Raw genomic sequence first — 20,417 nt, 5'->3', positions numbered from 1 at the left:
CACCATCATCACCTTAGAGGAATGTGAAATCGTTAAGAAAGGTGGTGTGACACATCACTCAGTGGTGTCAGATCTAATTTCTTCCCAGGAACGAGCAAATGCAAATGCAAAGGTGGAATGAGTGACTGCTGTCCTTACCAAAAGGGATGCCAAGATCTCTCAACTAAAGTTAGACTTGCAGCAAGCATCCTTTACTTGGTTTACTGTTAATCTTTTTAATGATGCCAAAAAGGGGAAAAAGCCATGAGGAACTGATTGTGAAATCGTACCTATGGCAAAAGCGGGAACCGATAGGTAGAACAGATATAGTGACACGGGAAATAGAAATGAGTGTTGGTGTCAGGGAAAACATCCTAATCTGGGTCCACTGCTGGCGTATGTTTATCATCATCAAAAGGGGGAAATGCCTTATTCTTGGTTATGATGATTGGCAAACTTATTCTTGGTTATGATGATTGACAAACTCATAGAGGGATCAGAAAAGCAATGAGATGATATTATCTGGATATGCTGATGATCGGGGAAACTAATAAGGGATATGTTGATGATAGGAGGAACTAATGAGGACCTGATGCTCCTAGCTGGTAGGAGGAACTGAAGAAGGGATAAATGTTGATAATAGGAAACCTATCTGAACCTACTACTATATTGGTTACCAGGTTGTCATCAGTTATTGAGTCGTCATCATCAAAAAGGAGGAAATTGATGATGCATATTTACTACAATACTATGCTTTGTTTTGATGATTTGACAAACCTGTTGAGGAACTGGATGAGGGACCAACCACACACCAAGTCGATCTCAGAAGGAAAAAGGGAATCAAGATCTCGGGGCTTAAGAGGAACTGTTTCTCAGAGAGATCTCGTTTTACAAGGACCAAGTGTATCAGTCGTTGAACAGTATGGCAGTCAACAATACAATTGTTAGTTGTACTTTTGTAGGAAAGTTGGTGGCATAGCAGCGGAGGAACAGTAGGCTTTCCAACCTCAACCAATGAGAAACATTCAAGGATTTCCCTGCCATTATGTAAAATGAATTGGGAATGGGGTCAGGAGGAACATGGTGAAAGGGGGAACTCCTGGTATAATATTTGGTGATGAAAGGAGATGTGTGAGTCTGTGTTTGTCATCATCTTATTGTGTTCATGTTTTGATGACTGACAAACCTAGTTGAAGAACCAGGCACGTCGACTGGTGTATAATCAGTCTTTGCCCTTGATTGACAAACCTACTCACTTCTTGGAAGACTGTCTGCCTTGATTGAGTTTGCATATAATCGGTTTTTTCACTCTTCTAATGGAATGTCCCCATTTGAAGTATGTTATGGCTTTAAGCCTTTGTTTCCATTAACCATGACTCCTTTGTCTATCATGTTGTTGTGAGTTTAGATGTCAAGCAAAGAGCAAGAGAGATGATGAACATCCATTCCAAGGTCAAAGAGGCCATTGACAAAAACAATGCAAAAGTGGCCAATTGGAAGAATCATGGGAGAAAGGAGGTGATCTTCAATCCGGATAATTGGGTGTAGGTCCACTTTCGCAAAAAAAGGTTCCACGCGTTCGAAAAGGAAAGTTTAAGTCCAAGGGGATATGGGCCTTTCAAAGTGCTCATGTGAATCAATGATAATGCCTACATAATTGACTTGGGATTGACTTGGGATAAGTCCATGATGAGCAATGTTAAGGGCCCGTTGGCCATGCGATATGAAATCATGATGAAGTTGAAATTTTGGTTGGACATGCAATTTAGATTTCTTAAGTTGTATTTTGTCTCATAAGCATTAAAAAAAAAACTTAAGTTGTAAAAACAGTATTATATAAAAAGCGAAAAACGAAAAAAAGCTAAGGTCTATTGGGGCTTAAAGTGCAAATAAAAGCATGGGCTTCAACGAGAAAAGGCGCAAAGGAAGAAAAAGTACAAATATTTATGTTTAGTCCAAGACTAATAGTTATAAGCATGAATGACTAATATATGAACACAGAAACTAAAAAATAATTACGATAAAATGAAATATCAATTTTTTAGTGTCGCCTCTATGGAAGAGATTCATTGGCAAGTGAAAGTATGGACTGGGAGAACCTTTTTCTTATAGGTTTGGGACTACTTGAGATCTATATATAGGGGTTGTAGTTGCGGATTAAGAAAACATTATTTTACACTTTTTTTCTTTCATATTGGAATACTCTCTTTGCTTTTGCTTGGAGGATTAGGCCTAGCTAAACTTCGTTAACTCCTTGTGCTATTTTTCTTCTCCATTTTCTTTGTGTGATTGTACGCTAATTAACCTACGACATTTCTGCAACACACTTAATAGACAAAACAATGTGCAAGTAAAACACAACCAGGATACTGCTTTTAAGACAAAATTTTACTAAATAAAACAGGACAAACTTTCAGAAAATTTAAAAGAAAAAGAAGCAGACCACAGGCAGTGCCGACAATGCACACCCTTGCAAGAGATATTCCTAAGTTTCCATACATCAGTATCCTTAAAAGGACTCTAGAAGGTCACTTGGTTTTACAGACAAAAGAACAATTAATATTTGGTCAGAAAAGGATCTAACCTCTCCTTACTTAGTGGGGAGAAACAGGAATTGGAAGGAGGGGGCAAGTTATGCAGGAGAACCAGTAAAGAAGATTTAGTGGAACTTAAGAAAAACTATACGCGCGTAAATTTTTGATATACCAATTATTTTTGAGGAAAAACTGTCTCTTGAGGTATTATTTATGAAAACTTTTGAACTTCAAAAGACAAAAATTTAGTGTTGATTCAGTTTTGGAGGGGAGACGCCCCTCCTTAAGCCCCTGCATAAATGTGATTAAACTGCTTACCTTCAAATAGTTATTGACGTCAGGGTCACTGTTCACAACATCGCCAACATCAATCACGAGCTTGACAATTCGTTTTGCATTTGTATATGTCGCAAATGCTTTTCCTCCAATCATGACTGTGCGAGGAGTCGTATTTTTCCTCTCTTGTGGGCTCATCTCCTGTAGTCATGATACAAGTATAAAAAAGTCATTACGTTTTAAAAATTGTAATATCCCAATCTTGCATCATCTCAATAATCTCAAGATTTCATCATGTGCTGAAAGGAAACCAAAAAAGTAGAAAAGTTTAACTCATATATGATCCTTATTATTACTAGTTAGATCATTGCTGGCAGTGACAGACGTCTTGAACTCTTAATGACGCTAACAAAGAGAAATTAACAGAAAATGGAAATTTGGCAGTCACACACCTTAAGTTTCTTGTATCTATAGATGACACCCAGAACATTTAGAAGCTGCCTTTTGTATTCATGGATACGTTTGACTTGTATGTCAAAAAGGGTATTTGGATTGATGCTCACACCTGTCACTCGCAGTATATACTGTGCCAAACGCTGCTTGTTGGCCATCTTGGCTGATTCCCATTCACCATGGAGCTCCGTATTATCAGCAAACTTTTGCAAAAATGTATAGTCAATTGCAATATCATGACCCACATGAAGCATTTTCAATGTTCAAGCTTTTACGATAAATGATACTCCCGCCGTTTCAATTTGTTTGGCTTATTTTGATTACAGAGTTTTCTATATAATAGAAGTGACGGTTTTGACATGGTTGCTTAATGCCATTTACAGGAAAAATTGAGGGTATTATAGTCTTTGAAGTATTTTACAAGATCAGGTTGCTGAAATAGGCTTGTCTTTTCTGTTTTCTTATTTGGACTTTAGCAACATCTTCAAAAAACAAAAAAGCCCACCCTTTCCCATTAATTACAAATCATGTATGAAATGGCATTGAATATAGTGGGGCTGTTGAACTTTTCTAAATCTAATACAATGAGGTAATTTTAAAAAAAGATATAATTTATATTAATTAATTATAATTAAATTTTAAAACTAAATAAATGTCATATATTTCTTTTTATTTGGCTCTTATACTAGAATTAAAATTTTCTTTTTACTTATTTATTTTAGCAAATTAAGAAAATTTTATAATTTTCTTCAAATAGTAACCTTGTGATTATGTAACCATATCAAATTTAGATTTTCAAAATATATTAATAAGATCAATTTAGTAAAATAAATTTCTAATAAATATTTTTTGGGACCCGTGTCAAGTCAACATGGACCAAGTAAAAGAACAGGCGAAATATTTATTAAGTTGGCATAAACGGCTAATAAGATTTTACCTTCATAAGGGGCAAGCATAATTTACTGTTATGTCAACTGAAGAAATACTGTATCGAAACATAATTTATAAGCTCAATTTTGGGTTTCAAGAACTTATCAAGTATATTTTAATAAAATTTATTAACATTAAAAGGATACAAACTTATGACATGTTTATTTTATTTTTACAGTTAAGATGACGTTACAAAAAGAAAGAGCAAGAGCACAAAAACATATTCCCCTCTAGGTAAGGTAGAAAAGAAACTTTGGAATTTGGTGGTCGTAAATTTAAAATATGTCAAATGTACCAAAATGCTCTTTAATTTTGAGGTCTTAAACATGTTATGTGGAAAGTTAAAATTAAAGGGTTACTAAAAATGGAACGGATCATTCTTTTTTACACGGACTAAAAAGGAAACGGTAATTTTTTTTTGAACTGACTAAAAGGAAAGTAGGCTAAACAAATTGAAACGGAGGGAGTATACATATAACATAAGATACCTCCCGAAGATTAGCAAGCAATTCGAGGTTTGTCACCCACTGATCTGTTTTTAACCACTTGGTGATTATATGACTCAGCTCAGGACTACAAAATCGGATCCACCTACGAGGAGTTATACCATTGGTCTTATTCTGGAACTTGGTGGGCCATACAGAGACATAGTCAGCAAATAACTCAGCTTTCAGGATGTCACTATGCAGCTGGGCAACACCATTTACCTGTCAGATATGGCTAATGAGGTTATGCTTCTCTTTTTGAAATTCCATATGAACTTTGACAAGGAGGACAACTTTTATATGGAGATTCTTATTTTTGTTCGACTGATGTGTAAGAATTTGAAGAATTTTATTGTTGATAAGTTATTATTCAAGTCTTTATTTATCAAAAATAATTTCTTTTTATCTGTTGATTGGCGAACACTTGAAGAATAACTTGCATAAAATAAGCTAAGTAGCTTAACACTATCAGCTTTCTCATACTTTTGGAGTTGGATAAAACTGAAACATCAATAACGGTATGCAGCTTGGGGTTATGCATCAACAAAATAAAAGCCAGGGTATTTATAGGTCTTCTATAAGTGGATGATATTTTGTTCATTTACATGTACTAAGAGGTGCAGTTAAGAAAGAAATCCAAGAATGTTCTCCATGAAAAGAATTATTTTAATCAGATTATTTTCTTGGATTCGAATCAAACAGCTTCGCATGAAAAGAATTGTAGAATGAATTATCCATCATCTGAGAATCTGAATAAGTTTACTGGAGATAAAATATCAAACTCTCTGGTACATAGTATCTCTTACCGTATGCGAAGAGACAACACACAAGTTAGCCATACGCACAACAGGCTTCGGGGTGTTGTGATCCAAAATGCGCATGCTAGGCATCTTATTCTCAAGATCAGGTCTTTCTGACATTATTGTAGCAACAAACTGCAAGGAGTTTCAAATATACCTTTTAAGTAAGCTATATTTTCAAGTATGGAGATACAAACTGGCTGCTTCTATACCCGTTTGTCAATTTCTTCAATGATTTCCATATGTCTAGGAAGGAGCTTCCACATGACTTCCTGTGACCATTTTTCCAGTGCTTCAGGTAGGACTGTATGATTTGTATAGGCAACAGTTCTGGGGACATAATGCATCACATCATCCAATTCATAAATTTGCAAGATACCGCACCAAGACAAAGAAAACAGAGGAATCCATGTATTACTCAACAAAGAGCATCTTACTAGGCAAAATAAGATTATAAAAAGCACCTTGTAGTGATATTCCAAGCTTCATCCCACCCAAGTCCTTCATCATCCATTAGCAACCGCATCAGCTCTGGTATTGTAAGAGTTGGATGAGTGTCATTTAGTTGTATTGCAACCTTCTTGGGGAATTCAGACCACGGGTGAGCGCCCGTTCCATCTTCTCTCTCTTTGAATCTGGCAATGATATCCTGATGTTGATCCAATGGCCAGTTAATAGACAACTAGGTAAAAAGAAGGTTATTTTTTTGACACAACAGAACTACCAAATATCACCAAACTCTAGGTCAAATTACATGCCAATTACCTAGCTTTAGACATGAGGTGAAGGTGATCTAAGGCATATACACCTATTAAGAACCCAAATACTCTGGAAAGTAGGCCTCTTCAAAAACATTTAATAACTCAAACATTCTGACAAATAGGTTTCTTGGAGAGTGAAACTCCTGAAAGTTTCCAAGGACATTGAACATTGTACAGTGTTAGACAGAAAACCTCATTGTGTTTGGATTAAAACATGGTTTGTCTCTGTATAGGAAAATAATTGTGAGTGTTGAGATTGGTTTAGGATTTTGGGGGAGGGGGGTTCAGATGGAGCTATTGTTCTTTTCTACATTTTCAACATGGCTTCTTCACGGTTGTATTTCCTTTTCATACTGTTTTTGTTATGCTTTACTTGAGCCAAGGGTCCTTCGGAAACAGCCTCTTTACCTGCACGAGACGGTTAAAGCTGCGTACATACCACTTCCCCAGACCCCCACTTGTCAGATTACATTGAGTTTGTTGTTGTTGTTGTAAAAGGAAAACATTTGGCACACAAATGCATTTACAGAATCTGTAGAGGATATGGTTTCCTCCATTTCGATTATCTGTTCCATTTTTTTTCTTTGGACTTGCTTTTGCTCTTTCAGGAGAAAAACACAAGTAACTTGAAAGAAAAATTGAAAACATGACAATTCTCAGGATGCTCCAGAAACAAGCAAGAAACTTCACTCAAAACTAATTAGCACAAGGACAGAGTCCAATGAACAAGATCAGCATGAAAATATAAGCCAGAGAAAGAAAAATGCTCATTAGTATGATTCCTTTAGGCTGACTTCCTAAATATGAGATGCCTTAAGATATGGTATTTAAATGGAGCAAGAGCAGAAAGGAGAAAAGGAAACTGTAAACCTGAAGTGATGCACTGCACAGGAAAAATTGTTGCTTTAGCCGTAAGAGTTTTCCGTTCTCTGTAGCATCCCCGGGGTAAAGAACAGCACAAATCTGCATGGACCAATATTAAACCACTGATCTCTTGAACATGGGAAGTAATAGTGTAAATTCAAGGTAAAGCGTTTCTATCTCTGGGTTACCCTTTCAATACTGAACTAATAATTCATCTCGCTTACTAAGAAAAACAGAACATTTAGAGCTGTAAAGTTTTCGCAACAAACCTGCTGAGCCCTAGAATGAAGCTGTGCAGCGGATTCATACTGTCCATCATTAAACAGAAACAAGTTGAAATCCTCAGAGCTTGCTTTGGCTTCCCAGAGACGAAGACTGTTAGTGTTTTTAGTTCTGTATCCTGGAATTGGCACATCATATGCAACAGCCTGTACGACCTCGCCACCAACCCATTTTCGCCTGCGACAAATTCCACGAATAATTGAGTTTGAATTAGACAGCATTATGGCTTCAAGAAAATCAATCTGACTCATCTGTTTCTTTAAAAACTTTACTATGTATATAGTTTGTATTAATACTTACGAGCCAGAAGGATGAACTTCAACATGACCAAAAAAACTGACAGGAAAGATAACATCATGCCTTACGACTTCCCAGGGACTAAATTTCTGCATAGTACAGAACCAAGTTTGATTACTAGCATCAAATTCTCATGGTATTTTACAAAAGTATTGATATGAAATCAGACCTCCAACCAATCTTCAGGACCTTCTTCTTGCCCAACCTTTGTGATAAGCTGCTTAAAAAGTCCATATTTGTACCTCAAGCCATAACCCCATGCTGGAAGGTTTAATGTGGCCATCGAATCAAGAAAGCATGAAGCGAGCCTTCCTAAACCACCATTTCCTAATGCTGCGTCTTTTTCCTATAAATGAAAGATAAATTAAAAGCTAGCCAAATAATCTAGCATCACTTTCCAGTGGCACTAACAGAAATAAGCCTCTTAAAAGTGTCACAACTCCATTTCAGAAATAGCCAACCAAAAGCTCAAATAGAAGGTTAGACAATTGTTTGATTGATTACGAATTACTATCACAAACAGAAAATGGAGAAGATTGAGGATGGCAGTACAGAATGATGTAATGGACAAATCGTCATACAAAGTTGGAGAATACAATAACATTATGAAGTGAAGTCTTCATCCAGCAATATCCAAAATTAACAAGGTAAATATCAGTAAAAGGTGGAAAACTTAGGCTTCATTTGATTTCATTAAGATTAAAGACGTCTGAATCTGAATGTGTATTTGAATGATTAAGGTGCTGTCTCTAGATCTGAACATTGCATGACTAAGACCTTTTGTTTTTCAACATCTGAATGGACATAGTTTATTTATTTCTAAACATAATAAATATACAATTCAAATAAAATAGATTAAACATTAGAAAAAAAATATAAATTTAATAATATAAAAACATATGATAAAGAAAATAATACATCTAGGTTCGTTAATGATGGTGGAGATGAATTGTAGTGGTGGTGGTGATAGTTAGTGTTAATGGCTAGTAAAGGTGGTGGTAACAGTTGTGATGGTAGAGGTGCTTGATGTTTAGAGACAGGTGTGATGGTGGCGGCTGGTAGTGGTGGTGGTGGTTGTGAGGGTGAGGGTGAAGTTGGTTGATGTTAGTAGTAGGCAGTGTTGATAGTGATGGCTGAAGAATGTGTGGTGGTACTTGATGGCAGTGCTAGTTGTAATGGAGGAGGTGGTTGGTAGTAGTCTGGGATTGACCACAATGATGGTAGTGGTTGATAGTGGTAAGGGAGGTGGCATTGCTGGTGGTGGCAGTGGATATAGTTATAATGGTAGAGGTGGTGTCGGTGGTGGTAACAAAGGTAGTTGATGGTTGTGGCTGGTGGTTTGAGATGGTAATAGAGGTTGATAATGATGGTGGGGCTTGTGATGACAAAGATGGTGGTGGCTTGTGATTGTGGATAGAGTGGTAGTAAAAGTTATCCACATAAAAATGCATCTAAATGAAAATAAGACTTTGTTCAAGATCTTAATGGTTAAGACCTATTTATAAGGTTTGAGATGTAGAAGAGAAAGACGAATGTTATTCACGTACAACAGCTCTTTATAGAGCGGATACAAACTATGTGATAAGTACAAAGAAGCAGAAACACTTAAAATACAGGGAACTATGAGACTCCTAAATATAACACATAATTAACTACCGTAATTGAGTATATCTGAATAGCTATAATATCTTAAGCTAATAACAAACTAAGGTGGCATATATTATCTGTTAATACGCCCCGCAAGTTGGGGGTGACTGGAACAAGCCCCAACTTGTGAAAATGCCGCAGAAAAGTTGTACGTGGAAGAGGCTTGGTGAGGATGTCAGCAACTTGAACAGCGGAGTGAAGGTGACGAACCGCAAGTGCCTTTTGTTGAACTTGCTCACGAACAAAATGGAAATCAATAGCTACATGCTTCATCCTACTATGAAAAATAGGATTAGCACAAATGTACGTGGTGTTGATGTTGTCACAGAGAACAGTTGGTGCGGAAGACAGTGATAGGTGAAGCTCCTGGATCAAATTCGTGGGCCAATTGACTTCAGAAATAGCAGCAGCAACAACTCGGTACTCAGCTTCTGTGGATGAGTGTGAGACAGACTTTTGCTTTTTGGAAGACCATGAGATTGGTGAGTTCCCAAGGAAGACAACATAACCTGTTGTTGATGTTCTGTCATGTGGATTTCCAGCCCAATCAGAGTCAGAATACGCAAGCAAACGGTCTGTTGATTGTCGACTTAACTAGACCCCCAATGTGCTTGTTTGCTTCAAGTAGCGCAACAAGCGTTTGGTAGCCTTCCAGTGAGACTCTTTGGGATTATGCATGAACTGAGACAACTTGCTCACAGCAAACCCGATATCAGGTCTAGTGAAGGATAGGTAGTGAACCTTACCAATGATTCGTCGGTAAAGTGAAACATTAATGGCTGAATCGATCTCTGTGTCAATGAAGGAGCAGGTTGATGACATTGGCGTTGGAACACCCTTGCAATCAGCCATATGCAATTCATCTAGAAGATCCATGACATATTTGTGTTGGGACAAGTATATGGCAGTTAGCGTGGATATTACCTCAACACCCAAAAAATAATGCAAGAGCCCAAGATCTTTGAGAGAGAATCACTGAGAAAGTGATTTAATGATGGACATGATACTTTCCTGAGTGTTGCCCGTAATGATTATGTCATCAACATATATAAGAATGTAGACAGTAACACTAAAATTATGGAGGATAAACAAAGATAAGTCAGATTTTGATTTAACAAATCCAATACTTGTCAAGTAGTTGGTGAGCTCAGTGTACCATGCCCTAGGAGCCTGCTTCAGTCCGTATATGGCCTTTTTGAGCTTGCAAATGTAAGTAAAATTTTGAGAGGACTCAAAACCAGGAGGTTGTCTCATGTACACTTCCTCTTCAAGTCTACCTTGTAAGAATGCATTATTGACATCTAGCTGATGAATAGGCCAGGAACGTTGGGCAGCAATTGCTAGGACCAAGCGGATTGTTGCAGGCTTGACAACAGGGTTGAATGTGGAATGATAATCTAACCCGAGTCTTTGAGTGAAGCCTTTGGCTACTAGGCGAGCCTTATACCTCTCAATGCTTCCATCAGGATTATGTTTAATTCTAAATAACCACTTACAATCCACAACATTCCGGGAGGGATCACTAGGGACCAAATCCCACGTATGGTTTCTGACTAGAGCATCATATTCTGCTTTCATCGCTTCTTGCCACTGGGGATATAGTGGTGCTTGACGGTAGGACCGGGGAATTGGTGGCAAGAGATTGGTTTTGGCAAGAAAATTCTTAGGTTTTAGACTATTTGTTTTTGAGCGGGTAACCATTGGGTGCGAAAGGGTGGCTGGTTTTGGTTGTGGTGGAGGGGCAGTAAGTTGTGGTGGTTGCAAGATAGTGGTTGGTGGTACTTGCGAAGTTTGGACAAATGGAGTAACCTTATAGGTCCGATGGCTATAGGTGCGGGTGATGGATGGAATCCTTGTTACTGCTAGGGAAGGGAGAATAGGAGTTGATGCAGTTGAACAAGGAGAAACATGGCTGCTTGTTGGATTGTTGGGAGAAGATGGAGATGTACCTGAGCTTGGAGACGCCGCTGTGAAAGGAACGCAGAGAGACCTTTGTACGCCTGTAGACAATGGTTGAGGTAGTTCAAAGCAATGTGGCTTTGTTGAGATATCAATGTCCATCTCTATTGAAGGAGATAACTCATCCCAAGAAATTTTCAAATTCTGATTTTTATAATTAGAAAAAATATTGGTAAAAGGATAACTAGTTTCAAAAAATACTACATCTCTCGGAAGATAGATTTTGGAGGTGGTCGGGTCAAAGCATTGATGGCAATGATGTTTGTTTGAAAATCCTAGATAGACACAGGGCTTTGATTTTGAATCAAGCTTATTTTGTTCATATGGTTTCAGCCATGGATAACATAAACCAAAAATTTTGACGTCATAATTTGGTGATTTTTGAAATAAAAGCACGTATGGACAATTATCTTTTAAATTTGGAGTATTTTGACATCATAATTTGGTGATTCTTGAAATAAAAGCTCGTATGGACAATTATCTTTTAAATTTGGAGTTGTCATTCTGTTTATTAGAAAAACCGCTTGATGACATGCAAAACTCCAAAAGGTATCTGGTAAAGAAGCCTGGTGCATTAGGGTTTTTGCAGTCTCGACAACATGTCAATGTCATCTTTCTACTATAGCAACTCGTTGTGGAGTATAAGGTGGAGAAATTAAGTGTTCAATGCCCTGTGATTTCAAATAAGAAGTTAAACTCTGAAATTCACCTCCTCCATCAGTATAAAAAGATAATATTTTTTTTTGAAATCAGCATTCTACTAATGGATGTAGTGTTTTGAAAACAACTAAAACCTCGTGTTTGGCTTGAATCGTGTGGAGCCACATGTATTTTGAAAATTGATCTACAAACAAAACATAATATCTTTTTCTGTCAACGGACGAAACAGGTGACGAACCCCACACATCACTGTAAATAATTGGTAGAGGCGTGTGACTCTGCAAGGAATTCGTAGAAAAAGATTGCCTGTGGCGTTTTATTTGATTGGCATGAATTACAAATAGAAAGAGAGTCTTTCTTAACAGGAATGAAAAATTTATTCAAAAATATATCTAGAGTACAGCGTGGTGGATGCCCCAAGTGTCGATGCCACAGATCTAAGGACACAGCCACATTGCATTGCGGTTGAGAAGAAGAAGCATTGTTCGGGGGCCACTCATAAAGGCGTCCTCTACTCCGCCCTTGAACTAGCGGCGCCCCCGTACTCAGATCCTTCACAAGATAAGAGAATGGAAAGAATTCAATGGATGTTTTATTATCACGACAAAATTGAGAAACTGAAATCAAGTTACTGGCAATGGAAGGGGAGCAAAGTATATTGGATAATTGAAAGCTAGAATTAGATGCAGCTAAGTCAGTGTTACCAGCGTGAGAAATTGGTATGGTGTTACCATTTCCCATAGTAATTTCTTCCGAACCATTGTAGTCAGTGATGTCTGTAAGACTTAAGGTATCCGATGCAACATGGTGTGTAGCCCCTGAATCAACTATCCATGGGGCTGATTGCTGCCTTTTTTGTTCAGCAAAGTTGGCCCGAGCCTGAAAATGATTGTGAGACTGAGAGTGACAAGCGCGGGCAGAGTGTCCAGGTCGGTCACATAACTGACACACTAAGTTGGCTTCTTGCGGATTGGTGCGACGATTACGCCCTGGCTGAGAACATTGTTGTTGTTGTTGCTGGTAGTTGTTTTGACGCCTATTGTTGTTGGTGATGTTGGCCCTTATTTGAGAGCTGGACTTATGAGCAACAGCAGCAGTAATTGTGGTGGAGTAAGGCGGAGCATTGTGTTTGAGGAAAAGCTCGTGATCAATAAGCTTTTCAAACAGCTCGGCATATGAAATTGGGGTGTCACGAGCATGAATTGCTGCTGAGATATCCCGATATTCTGGTCCAAGACCAGTGAGAATCTTGACAATCTTGACAATGAGTTCGTCGTTTGTGACAGGAGCTCCTGCAGTTGCAAGCTCATCGCAGAAAGATCGAACTTCGTTGAGATAGTCCGTCACAGTAAGACTCTCTTTGGTAAGACAGGCTAGGTGATCTCGCAAGCTGAAAATGTGAGTTCGTAACTTATTGGCATAAGCAGTATGGAGGGAATCCCAGGCTGCTTTGGCAGTGGTTGCAGTGGCAACAGTGGCAGCAAGAGTTGTATCTAAGGATGCTAAAATTGCATTCTGGATCAATTGGTCCTAACAAAACCAATTAACATAATCGGGGTTGGCAATTGTCCGTTTACTGGTGGTGGTGGTCACGGCAGGAGCAGGGATAGTCTCATCTAGATGTCCGTAAAGATTGTGTCCTCTCATGAGCATGGATACTTGTGCTTTCCATAGAGAAAAATCATGGCTGCCAGCAAGTTTAATGGAAGTTGGGTAACCGAGTTGAATTGGACAATATTGGTGGAGTTGGTTGCATCAGAGTTGGTAACAGAGACCTATTTCTGATGGTTGGGTAAAAAAAATCTTAGAATTCCGTGAGAAGAAAAAAGCGCTTGATACCATATAAAGGTTTGAGATGTAGAAGAGAAAGATGAATGTTATTCACGTACAACAGCTTTTTATAGAGCGGATACAAACTATTTGATAAGTACAAAGAAGCAGAAACACTTAAAATACAGGAAACTATGAGACTCCTAAATATCTTGATAGCTATAATATCCTAAGCTAATAACAAACTGAGGTGGCATATATTATCTATTAATACTATTCAGACCAAATAATTGCTTAAATCTTAATTTAAACAAACATACTAAATGGCTTAAGATCTGAATCATTCACATCCAGACTTCCAGTAAATACAGACCTCCATTAAGCGCAAACAAGTGAAGTCTTAGACTTGGACTTAGGGAGAGAATCTTTTCACCCACTTCATCCAGCCTTCATCTTAAAACCATTCTTAAGAAAACCTGGGCATTGGATCATTTTATAGAGTATATAGTAACAAAGTACACGTAACCTACTAACTTATCAAAAAAGAAAAAGGTACACGTAACCCACTATGCAGTCATCAAAAATTCAGCCTATTGATACAAAAAAGGAAGCTTTTGGTCAGGCCCGACATTCACCGGAATGCATGTAGCCTTCAAAATTAAAGAGAGACCTAATTTAAAAATAATTAAGAGAAACTAATTAATATCATAGCAATACCTGTCAGCAGCGTCAAGGCAAAAGAAAAAGAACAACTGTCACAAAGAGTGAAGAGTATTCAACTCAAACATATTCCAAAATCTTATTGATAGATTGACAAGCACGGATTTTAAGAAGGTCCACCGAGCAGTTGATAGCTTTAATACAATAACAATGCACTCAAGAACACTATTCCATGCCAAAGATTCTAAAGTTTTACTACCTGCTCAACAACCTCCTCGAGCTCATGACCCAGTTTCTTTAAAGCATCGGCATATGCATTGTGGATGTCTAAGTTTCCAATTGCATTTGTCAAAGTTCGTCCCTGGAGATACTCCATTGATAAGTAGTATGTCTGCTTTGGATTAACTTTGTCATAATGAAGATAGGTGTCATTCCATTGCTGCAAAAGAAAGATGCAAACAACGACATTGAGATTAGCAACAATGTCAATAGCACAAGAATGATGCTGAAGTATAAATAAAACTTCCATGCTCCCCATCAAGCACAATGTTACGGTTCTGTAGAAGGAAAAGCTTGTAACCATACGCCTTACAAGAAACAACGCGCCTAGATTTCAAAACATAGATCACTGAATGCATAGTAAGGTTCTCAATTTGAAAACATAGGTTACTGAATGCATCTCGGATTTGATACTGATCCTACATGCAGCTGTACCTTGATGTCCTAATGCCATTACGTAGAAGTATTGGAATCTTAAAATGCAGACAGGCAGGCCAGCAGGTTGGTGTCGTCCAAGTAAGTTACAGTACAGCTTATCCTATTGGAAGTTTGAAACGGAATAAATTCGATTTGTCCATTTTTTATCTTCCCTTGGTGAATAAATGAAAATCCAAAACTATACAATAAGCTTCCATAAAAAATGGTGAAAGTAAAAGAATGAATAATGTTTTGTTTCTATTTATAAGGGTACAAGGATATAAGGTAGCTTTGTTTTCCCAAAAATAACGACTTAGTTGGCTTCAGAAATCCTGTGCACACAGAACTGTATACAACTGTAAAACCTAGTGACCTATCTCCCATGCATATGTAGGGCTTTCATTCATCCTATATCAATAGGACATACACACACATAGCGAATGCGAAATATTTACATTTGAGCACACCTATACTGGGAAACTTGCCTTTTAGAAAGCGGTGATTTATGGCTCTCTGTTCCCCTATCTACATCCAATTGTATAAGCATACTCGACACTCGTTGTCATCCTGATATTGAGATTCCTTTAATAATGATCAAGCATCGCCTTGATTTTCAGTAGGGGAAGTAACATTCTAAAATCAAGAGACTTAAAATAGAGTGTATTATGGATCAACTTTCCTCTCTTGTATAAAACCATGCTACACAAGGTACTGTATAGCATTTAAACAATTGCCTTGGATAGACAAATGACAAACTCTATATTAGAGATATTTACTAAACAAGATTAAACAATCCGTACATCAGTTGAGCAGAACAGAAAGCGACGAGGCATAGTGAAATAGAAGTAGAGCTTCAAATCAATGAACTCACTTTGATCAAGCGATCACGAACACTGTCAGCAGTAGCATAGTATGCTTGTTCAGGCTCAAACTTGAAAGGAGAGAAATGAGGACTAAAATGAGCATGATACTTGATGTTAGATGCAATCTCAGTGGGCTCTTCAGAAAGTGGTTGAGCAATAGCTGGAATCGTCGCTGAAACATCAGCTCTACCAGTTCCAGAATTACCATTGGATTTTGCACTTGTTTCCATCACTCAACTTGGTAAACAAACCTAAACAGTGAATTATTCAAAATGTGAATTCAGTTATATTTTACTGTTCAAAATAAACTGAATAAACCACAAGCCACCATAGAATAACTGAGTAGAAATAAAGCCAACAATCAACTAAAGAGATATAACCCACCCACCCACCCCCAACCCCACTCGCACAAAGATATTTTTGAGTGCCCAAATTGTTAGCAGATAATAAAAGTAAGAAACATAATCAATTTGCAAGAGAATATTCAAAAATATCTGGTCCAGAACTGAAAGTGGAAGGTATTTTTTTAAAATAGGAGAGAAAAGAGTGATATAGAATTATGCAAGGAGGATATTTATTGTCTATTGATGAATGGTGCGAAAGTTGGGAAGAAAAGTAGAAAAATATCAGTGTAGAAAGGAGAAAGACAAAACGAGGTTATCTTGATTTTGACATAAATCAATCATATAATGGAGCAACACACGTGGAATGGACGGAAGAGAACAATAGCAAAGCTTGTGAAACTTTTTTTCCCCGAAAAAGTAAATAAAATAAAATAAGAGCGTGAAGTGTGCGCATTGAATGAAAAAGCGCGGGGCACGAGATCTCATGGTGAACGTACAGCTGTGAATACGGGCCATTTGAGCTAAAGCTCACACGTGTTTTGAAGTACGATACTTTTCATTTGATTCATTCTAAATTTTCTAATTTAACGTTTTATTTTACTTATCTTATTTTATTTATTATAAATTTTTTTTTATTATATTTTTAGTGTAATTGATTACTCTTTATTATTAGTATTCTTGAAAAATATTACAAAGAAGAGTACCATTAAAAATATAAATGGTGTTTTAGTATTAGTCATTCATCAATATTGAAACTAATAACAAGATATAATTAAGAGGGACAAAATGATAAAGTTACATTACCAATCATTATTTTTTTAATAGCCGTGTCATCTCAATTTGGAATGGATAAAATAGGACGGAGGAAGTAGATCGGATCGAATTAGCCCATCAAGATGAATTAGAAAGAGAAAGTACATGTTTCGCCCCTAAAGTTGCAACGAAAACTTACTTTAGCCATTAAACTTCACTTTTAATTATTTACCCCTTAAACAATTTCTATATAAATTTTTTACCACCTTAAAAAAACTATATCACTCTCACTATGAAGACTGCATCACACTCGTGTCACGTTGGAGCCAGGTCATAGCCATGTCGGATCCACGTCAATGCCACATAAATAAATTGTTTTTTAAATAAAATAAATATAAATATATATGTATATATATATATATATATTTATATATAATTTTTACAATTTTCATCTTCACTGCCTTCTCCGACAGTTACCACCACCGAACTTCACGCAAATTTAGCCTCCACTTTTTTGCCACTTCTTTGTCGAAGGCGTTGGCCGGCAAAGCTCCGAGCTTCCAGCCACCACCGTCGATGCTCCTCCTCTCTTCTCTTATACCATCTCTGTCGCTTTTTCATTCTCAAATTTGGAACCCACCACGATCAACGCGCCCGTGAAATAGCTCACTACCATCACTGGCCGATGAAAATTTTGGCTAAGCAAAACTCCAACTCGCCACCTCCCTCACCAGTGCTGCCCATTTCTCCCTCTACTCCTTCTCTACTTTATCAATTGAGTAATACTGACAAGATGGAGAAAATAGATAAAAAAAAATATGTATAATGGATAATTGCTCCGTTTGTCACAAGATGCTTATTATAAAATGCTTGAAGCTAAAAGGCAAAGTGGTTCTAATGCTTGGAGAACGCACATCTGATGGTTTGGTAGTCCAAAATGCGGACTTTGAAATAAAAAAATTAGTTTTATCTTTGATCCGTTATTATTAATTAAATTTGATTTTGATGTGCGAAAATAAAATTAATTTGTTGATTCTTGATCTTAATAGAAAAATTTATTTGTTGTATAATTTGTGTATTTTATTCGTCTTATGATTATGTATTTGATTGATAGAAGTGAAAAAAGAAAAAAATGGAGGAAGGAAAAGACATGGGATGGTGGGTGTGAGGAAGAAGAAGCCATGGGGTGGTGGGGTGTGAGGAAGACGGGAAAAAAAATGGGTGAAAATTTAAAAATGGGCCCACTTAAATTATTTTTATATTTTTTTCATTAAAACCGCCCTATTTTTTTTTTTTTTTGCAACATCAGCTGTTAAGGGAGCAAAATAATACATTTTAGGTTGGTAAAAAACTGTACAATATTATACATGAAGTTACTATTTGTTAACCAACTCTCAAATTTATAAAAAAAAAAATTCTAATAATCTATGAAATTAAATAATTTTTTACATGATATCAAATTCAAACGAAATAGAGATATTGATAAACAAACTAATTTGTTAATGAGTAATAATATAACTAGTTAAATGATAATATTAACCTAATTTTGTTCCAATTGATCATAATAAAACACAAAAATATCAATATTTAATCGATTAAAAGTGAAAATGAACTCCTCGAAACAAAAAAACACTCTCATGGCACTTATGGCGTGTTCAACACCGTCACATCGTTTTCATCAAACATATGTAATTCCCTAAAAAAAATAGTAATTTATACTTCAATTACTTATATATTTTATAAACATAATTAATATAAATATTTATGATGGTCCAAAATAGATTTGGAGATTGGACTCCTTTTGGTATTCTTATACTCTATTATATTTTTTATTATTTTTTATTTGGCCCACAGGCCAGCCCAACCCATATTGCTCAAGCTCCACGAGCCAACGGGCTTATCCAGCCAGGCTAAAAATCCATATTCTTAAATAGGATATAAAAATCATAGTCCAACCTTATCAAATTACAGATTGGACTAGGTTTGGCCAATATTGACGACTCTGGTTGAATATATCACATCGGGATCCAAAGTACCCACAAGTTCAAATTTTTTTTTCTTATTTTAATGACCTCACATGGCAATTTTTAAACCAATTTAACCTATCATATAAAATTAAAATATGGGTATCTATTTTTTTATACTAATGAATAGATCATTATTTTAATAGTATGGCAACAGTCGAAGGCTTTTCAGAAAGAAAAAGCCCTGGAGTAATCGTGAGTGAGTGTGTCGTGAGACCTGTAGATAGATTAGGGCTTACCTTTTTTAAGAATTATAGTTGAGGTATATATGTCATAATTATGTATTGGTGTTGAGATGTATTATTGAGGTATTTCTAGTACTATTGTCTTACATAGGAGACTTACAATAGGTTTTCACTTTCAGACTTTAGTTGTAATGATCCTTCAGGTCATTTTCTGTCTTTTCGATCATTTTCACCGTTTAGAGCTTTCTTATAAATGACTTGATGGAGCTGATAGATCGGTACCGGGCAGTTCATTTGATTTTTAAAGTCAATTTTTTATTTTAAAGTCGTCGCTAGTAGGAATCAGCTAATGGGTGAAAACTCTAGTTAAATTACCTTGTATGCTAATTCTGACAGTTCCAACAGCTCCTGAACATCAATTTTAGGCTAGGGGGACCTTTAGTTTGGGTCCCAAGGCTTCTGGACTAATTTTGGGCTATTGGCGAAAATTGATAAAAATGACACTTGATTGTGGGATCCACTTTTCATCAAAACAACCTCGTATGAAAATTTCGAAGCGCCATTGAGTCTGAAATATCGAATTTGATAGGGTATCATAGTTTGTTTGCATACATGGGATTCTGAACAAATCTCGTGGGGTCAGCGGAGACTTGATACTTAAAAAAATTTCAAGTCTTCAACTAATGCACTCAGCTGGTGCATCTGTTAAAGCGGCCCTTTTGGCACTTTTGCGACCAGACCAGCCCCAGCAAGCTGCTTTAGCGGTAAGCTGATCACTAAAGTGCATGTTGTTTTAGCGCCAGCTTGTTTGCTTAGGAGGCACGCCAGGCATAGGCAAGTACTGCTTTAGCGGCCTAGTGCCAACTTTAGCGGCACTTAGGAGCCATTAAATGTCCCAATTAGCCCTATTTTCTCTCATTTTCACACAAGTTCAAGAATGAAAACCCTTAGAAAGTGTGAAAACTTAAGAGAAATATTAATAGGTGAATTGGTGGGGTTTTGTGATCTTACATATCTCATTTTTTCTTCAAATTCATGGTAAATTTCCGTTAATTACATAGTTAATTTCTCTATTGTTTCCCAAATTTCCTAGATTATTGGTGGGTTGATTTTAGCACCATTTGAGCTCGAATTTACCCATTCATGAGGATAAATGTTTCTTTAGCATAGAGATATGCATTGATAATTTTAAAAG

The 20,417-nt window shown here is 36.8% G+C and overlaps 1 protein-coding gene across 3 annotated transcripts in view; it reads right to left on the bottom strand.

Moving 5' to 3' along the window:
• Window positions 1-16,571, bottom strand: part of LOC107842585 (alpha-glucan phosphorylase, H isozyme) — a 22,021-nt gene extending 5,450 nt beyond the window's left edge. Inside the window, exons 1-13 of one of the 3 annotated variants that reach the window (XM_047396889.1) lie at window positions 16,301-16,571; window positions 15,925-16,167; window positions 14,617-14,796; window positions 7,831-8,007; window positions 7,665-7,750; window positions 7,352-7,541; window positions 7,089-7,181; window positions 5,922-6,106; window positions 5,670-5,787; window positions 5,464-5,592; window positions 4,661-4,879; window positions 3,242-3,445; window positions 2,832-2,990 (exon numbers count right to left, since the gene is read on the bottom strand). In XM_047396889.1, coding sequence (XP_047252845.1) covers window positions 2,832-2,990; window positions 3,242-3,445; window positions 4,661-4,879; window positions 5,464-5,592; window positions 5,670-5,787; window positions 5,922-6,106; window positions 7,089-7,181; window positions 7,352-7,541; window positions 7,665-7,750; window positions 7,831-8,007; window positions 14,617-14,796; window positions 15,925-16,146 — 1,962 coding nt within the window. In that variant the 5' untranslated portion in view covers window positions 16,147-16,167; window positions 16,301-16,571. The remainder of the gene's footprint in view (window positions 1-2,831; window positions 2,991-3,241; window positions 3,446-4,660; window positions 4,880-5,463; window positions 5,593-5,669; window positions 5,788-5,921; window positions 6,107-7,088; window positions 7,182-7,351; window positions 7,542-7,664; window positions 7,751-7,830; window positions 8,008-14,616; window positions 14,797-15,924; window positions 16,168-16,300) is intronic. The other 2 variants (XM_047396888.1, XM_016686518.2) reach the window with 2 other exon arrangements.
• Window positions 16,572-20,417: the final 3,846 nt, after the last annotated feature.

Source organism: Capsicum annuum, chromosome 9 (assembly GCF_002878395.1).
Source record: "Capsicum annuum cultivar UCD-10X-F1 chromosome 9, UCD10Xv1.1, whole genome shotgun sequence".
Classification (NCBI taxonomy): domain Eukaryota; kingdom Viridiplantae; phylum Streptophyta; class Magnoliopsida; order Solanales; family Solanaceae; genus Capsicum; species Capsicum annuum.
The sequence above is the reverse complement of the archived record's forward strand: the minus strand, read 5'-3'. Positions and strand labels throughout refer to the sequence as shown.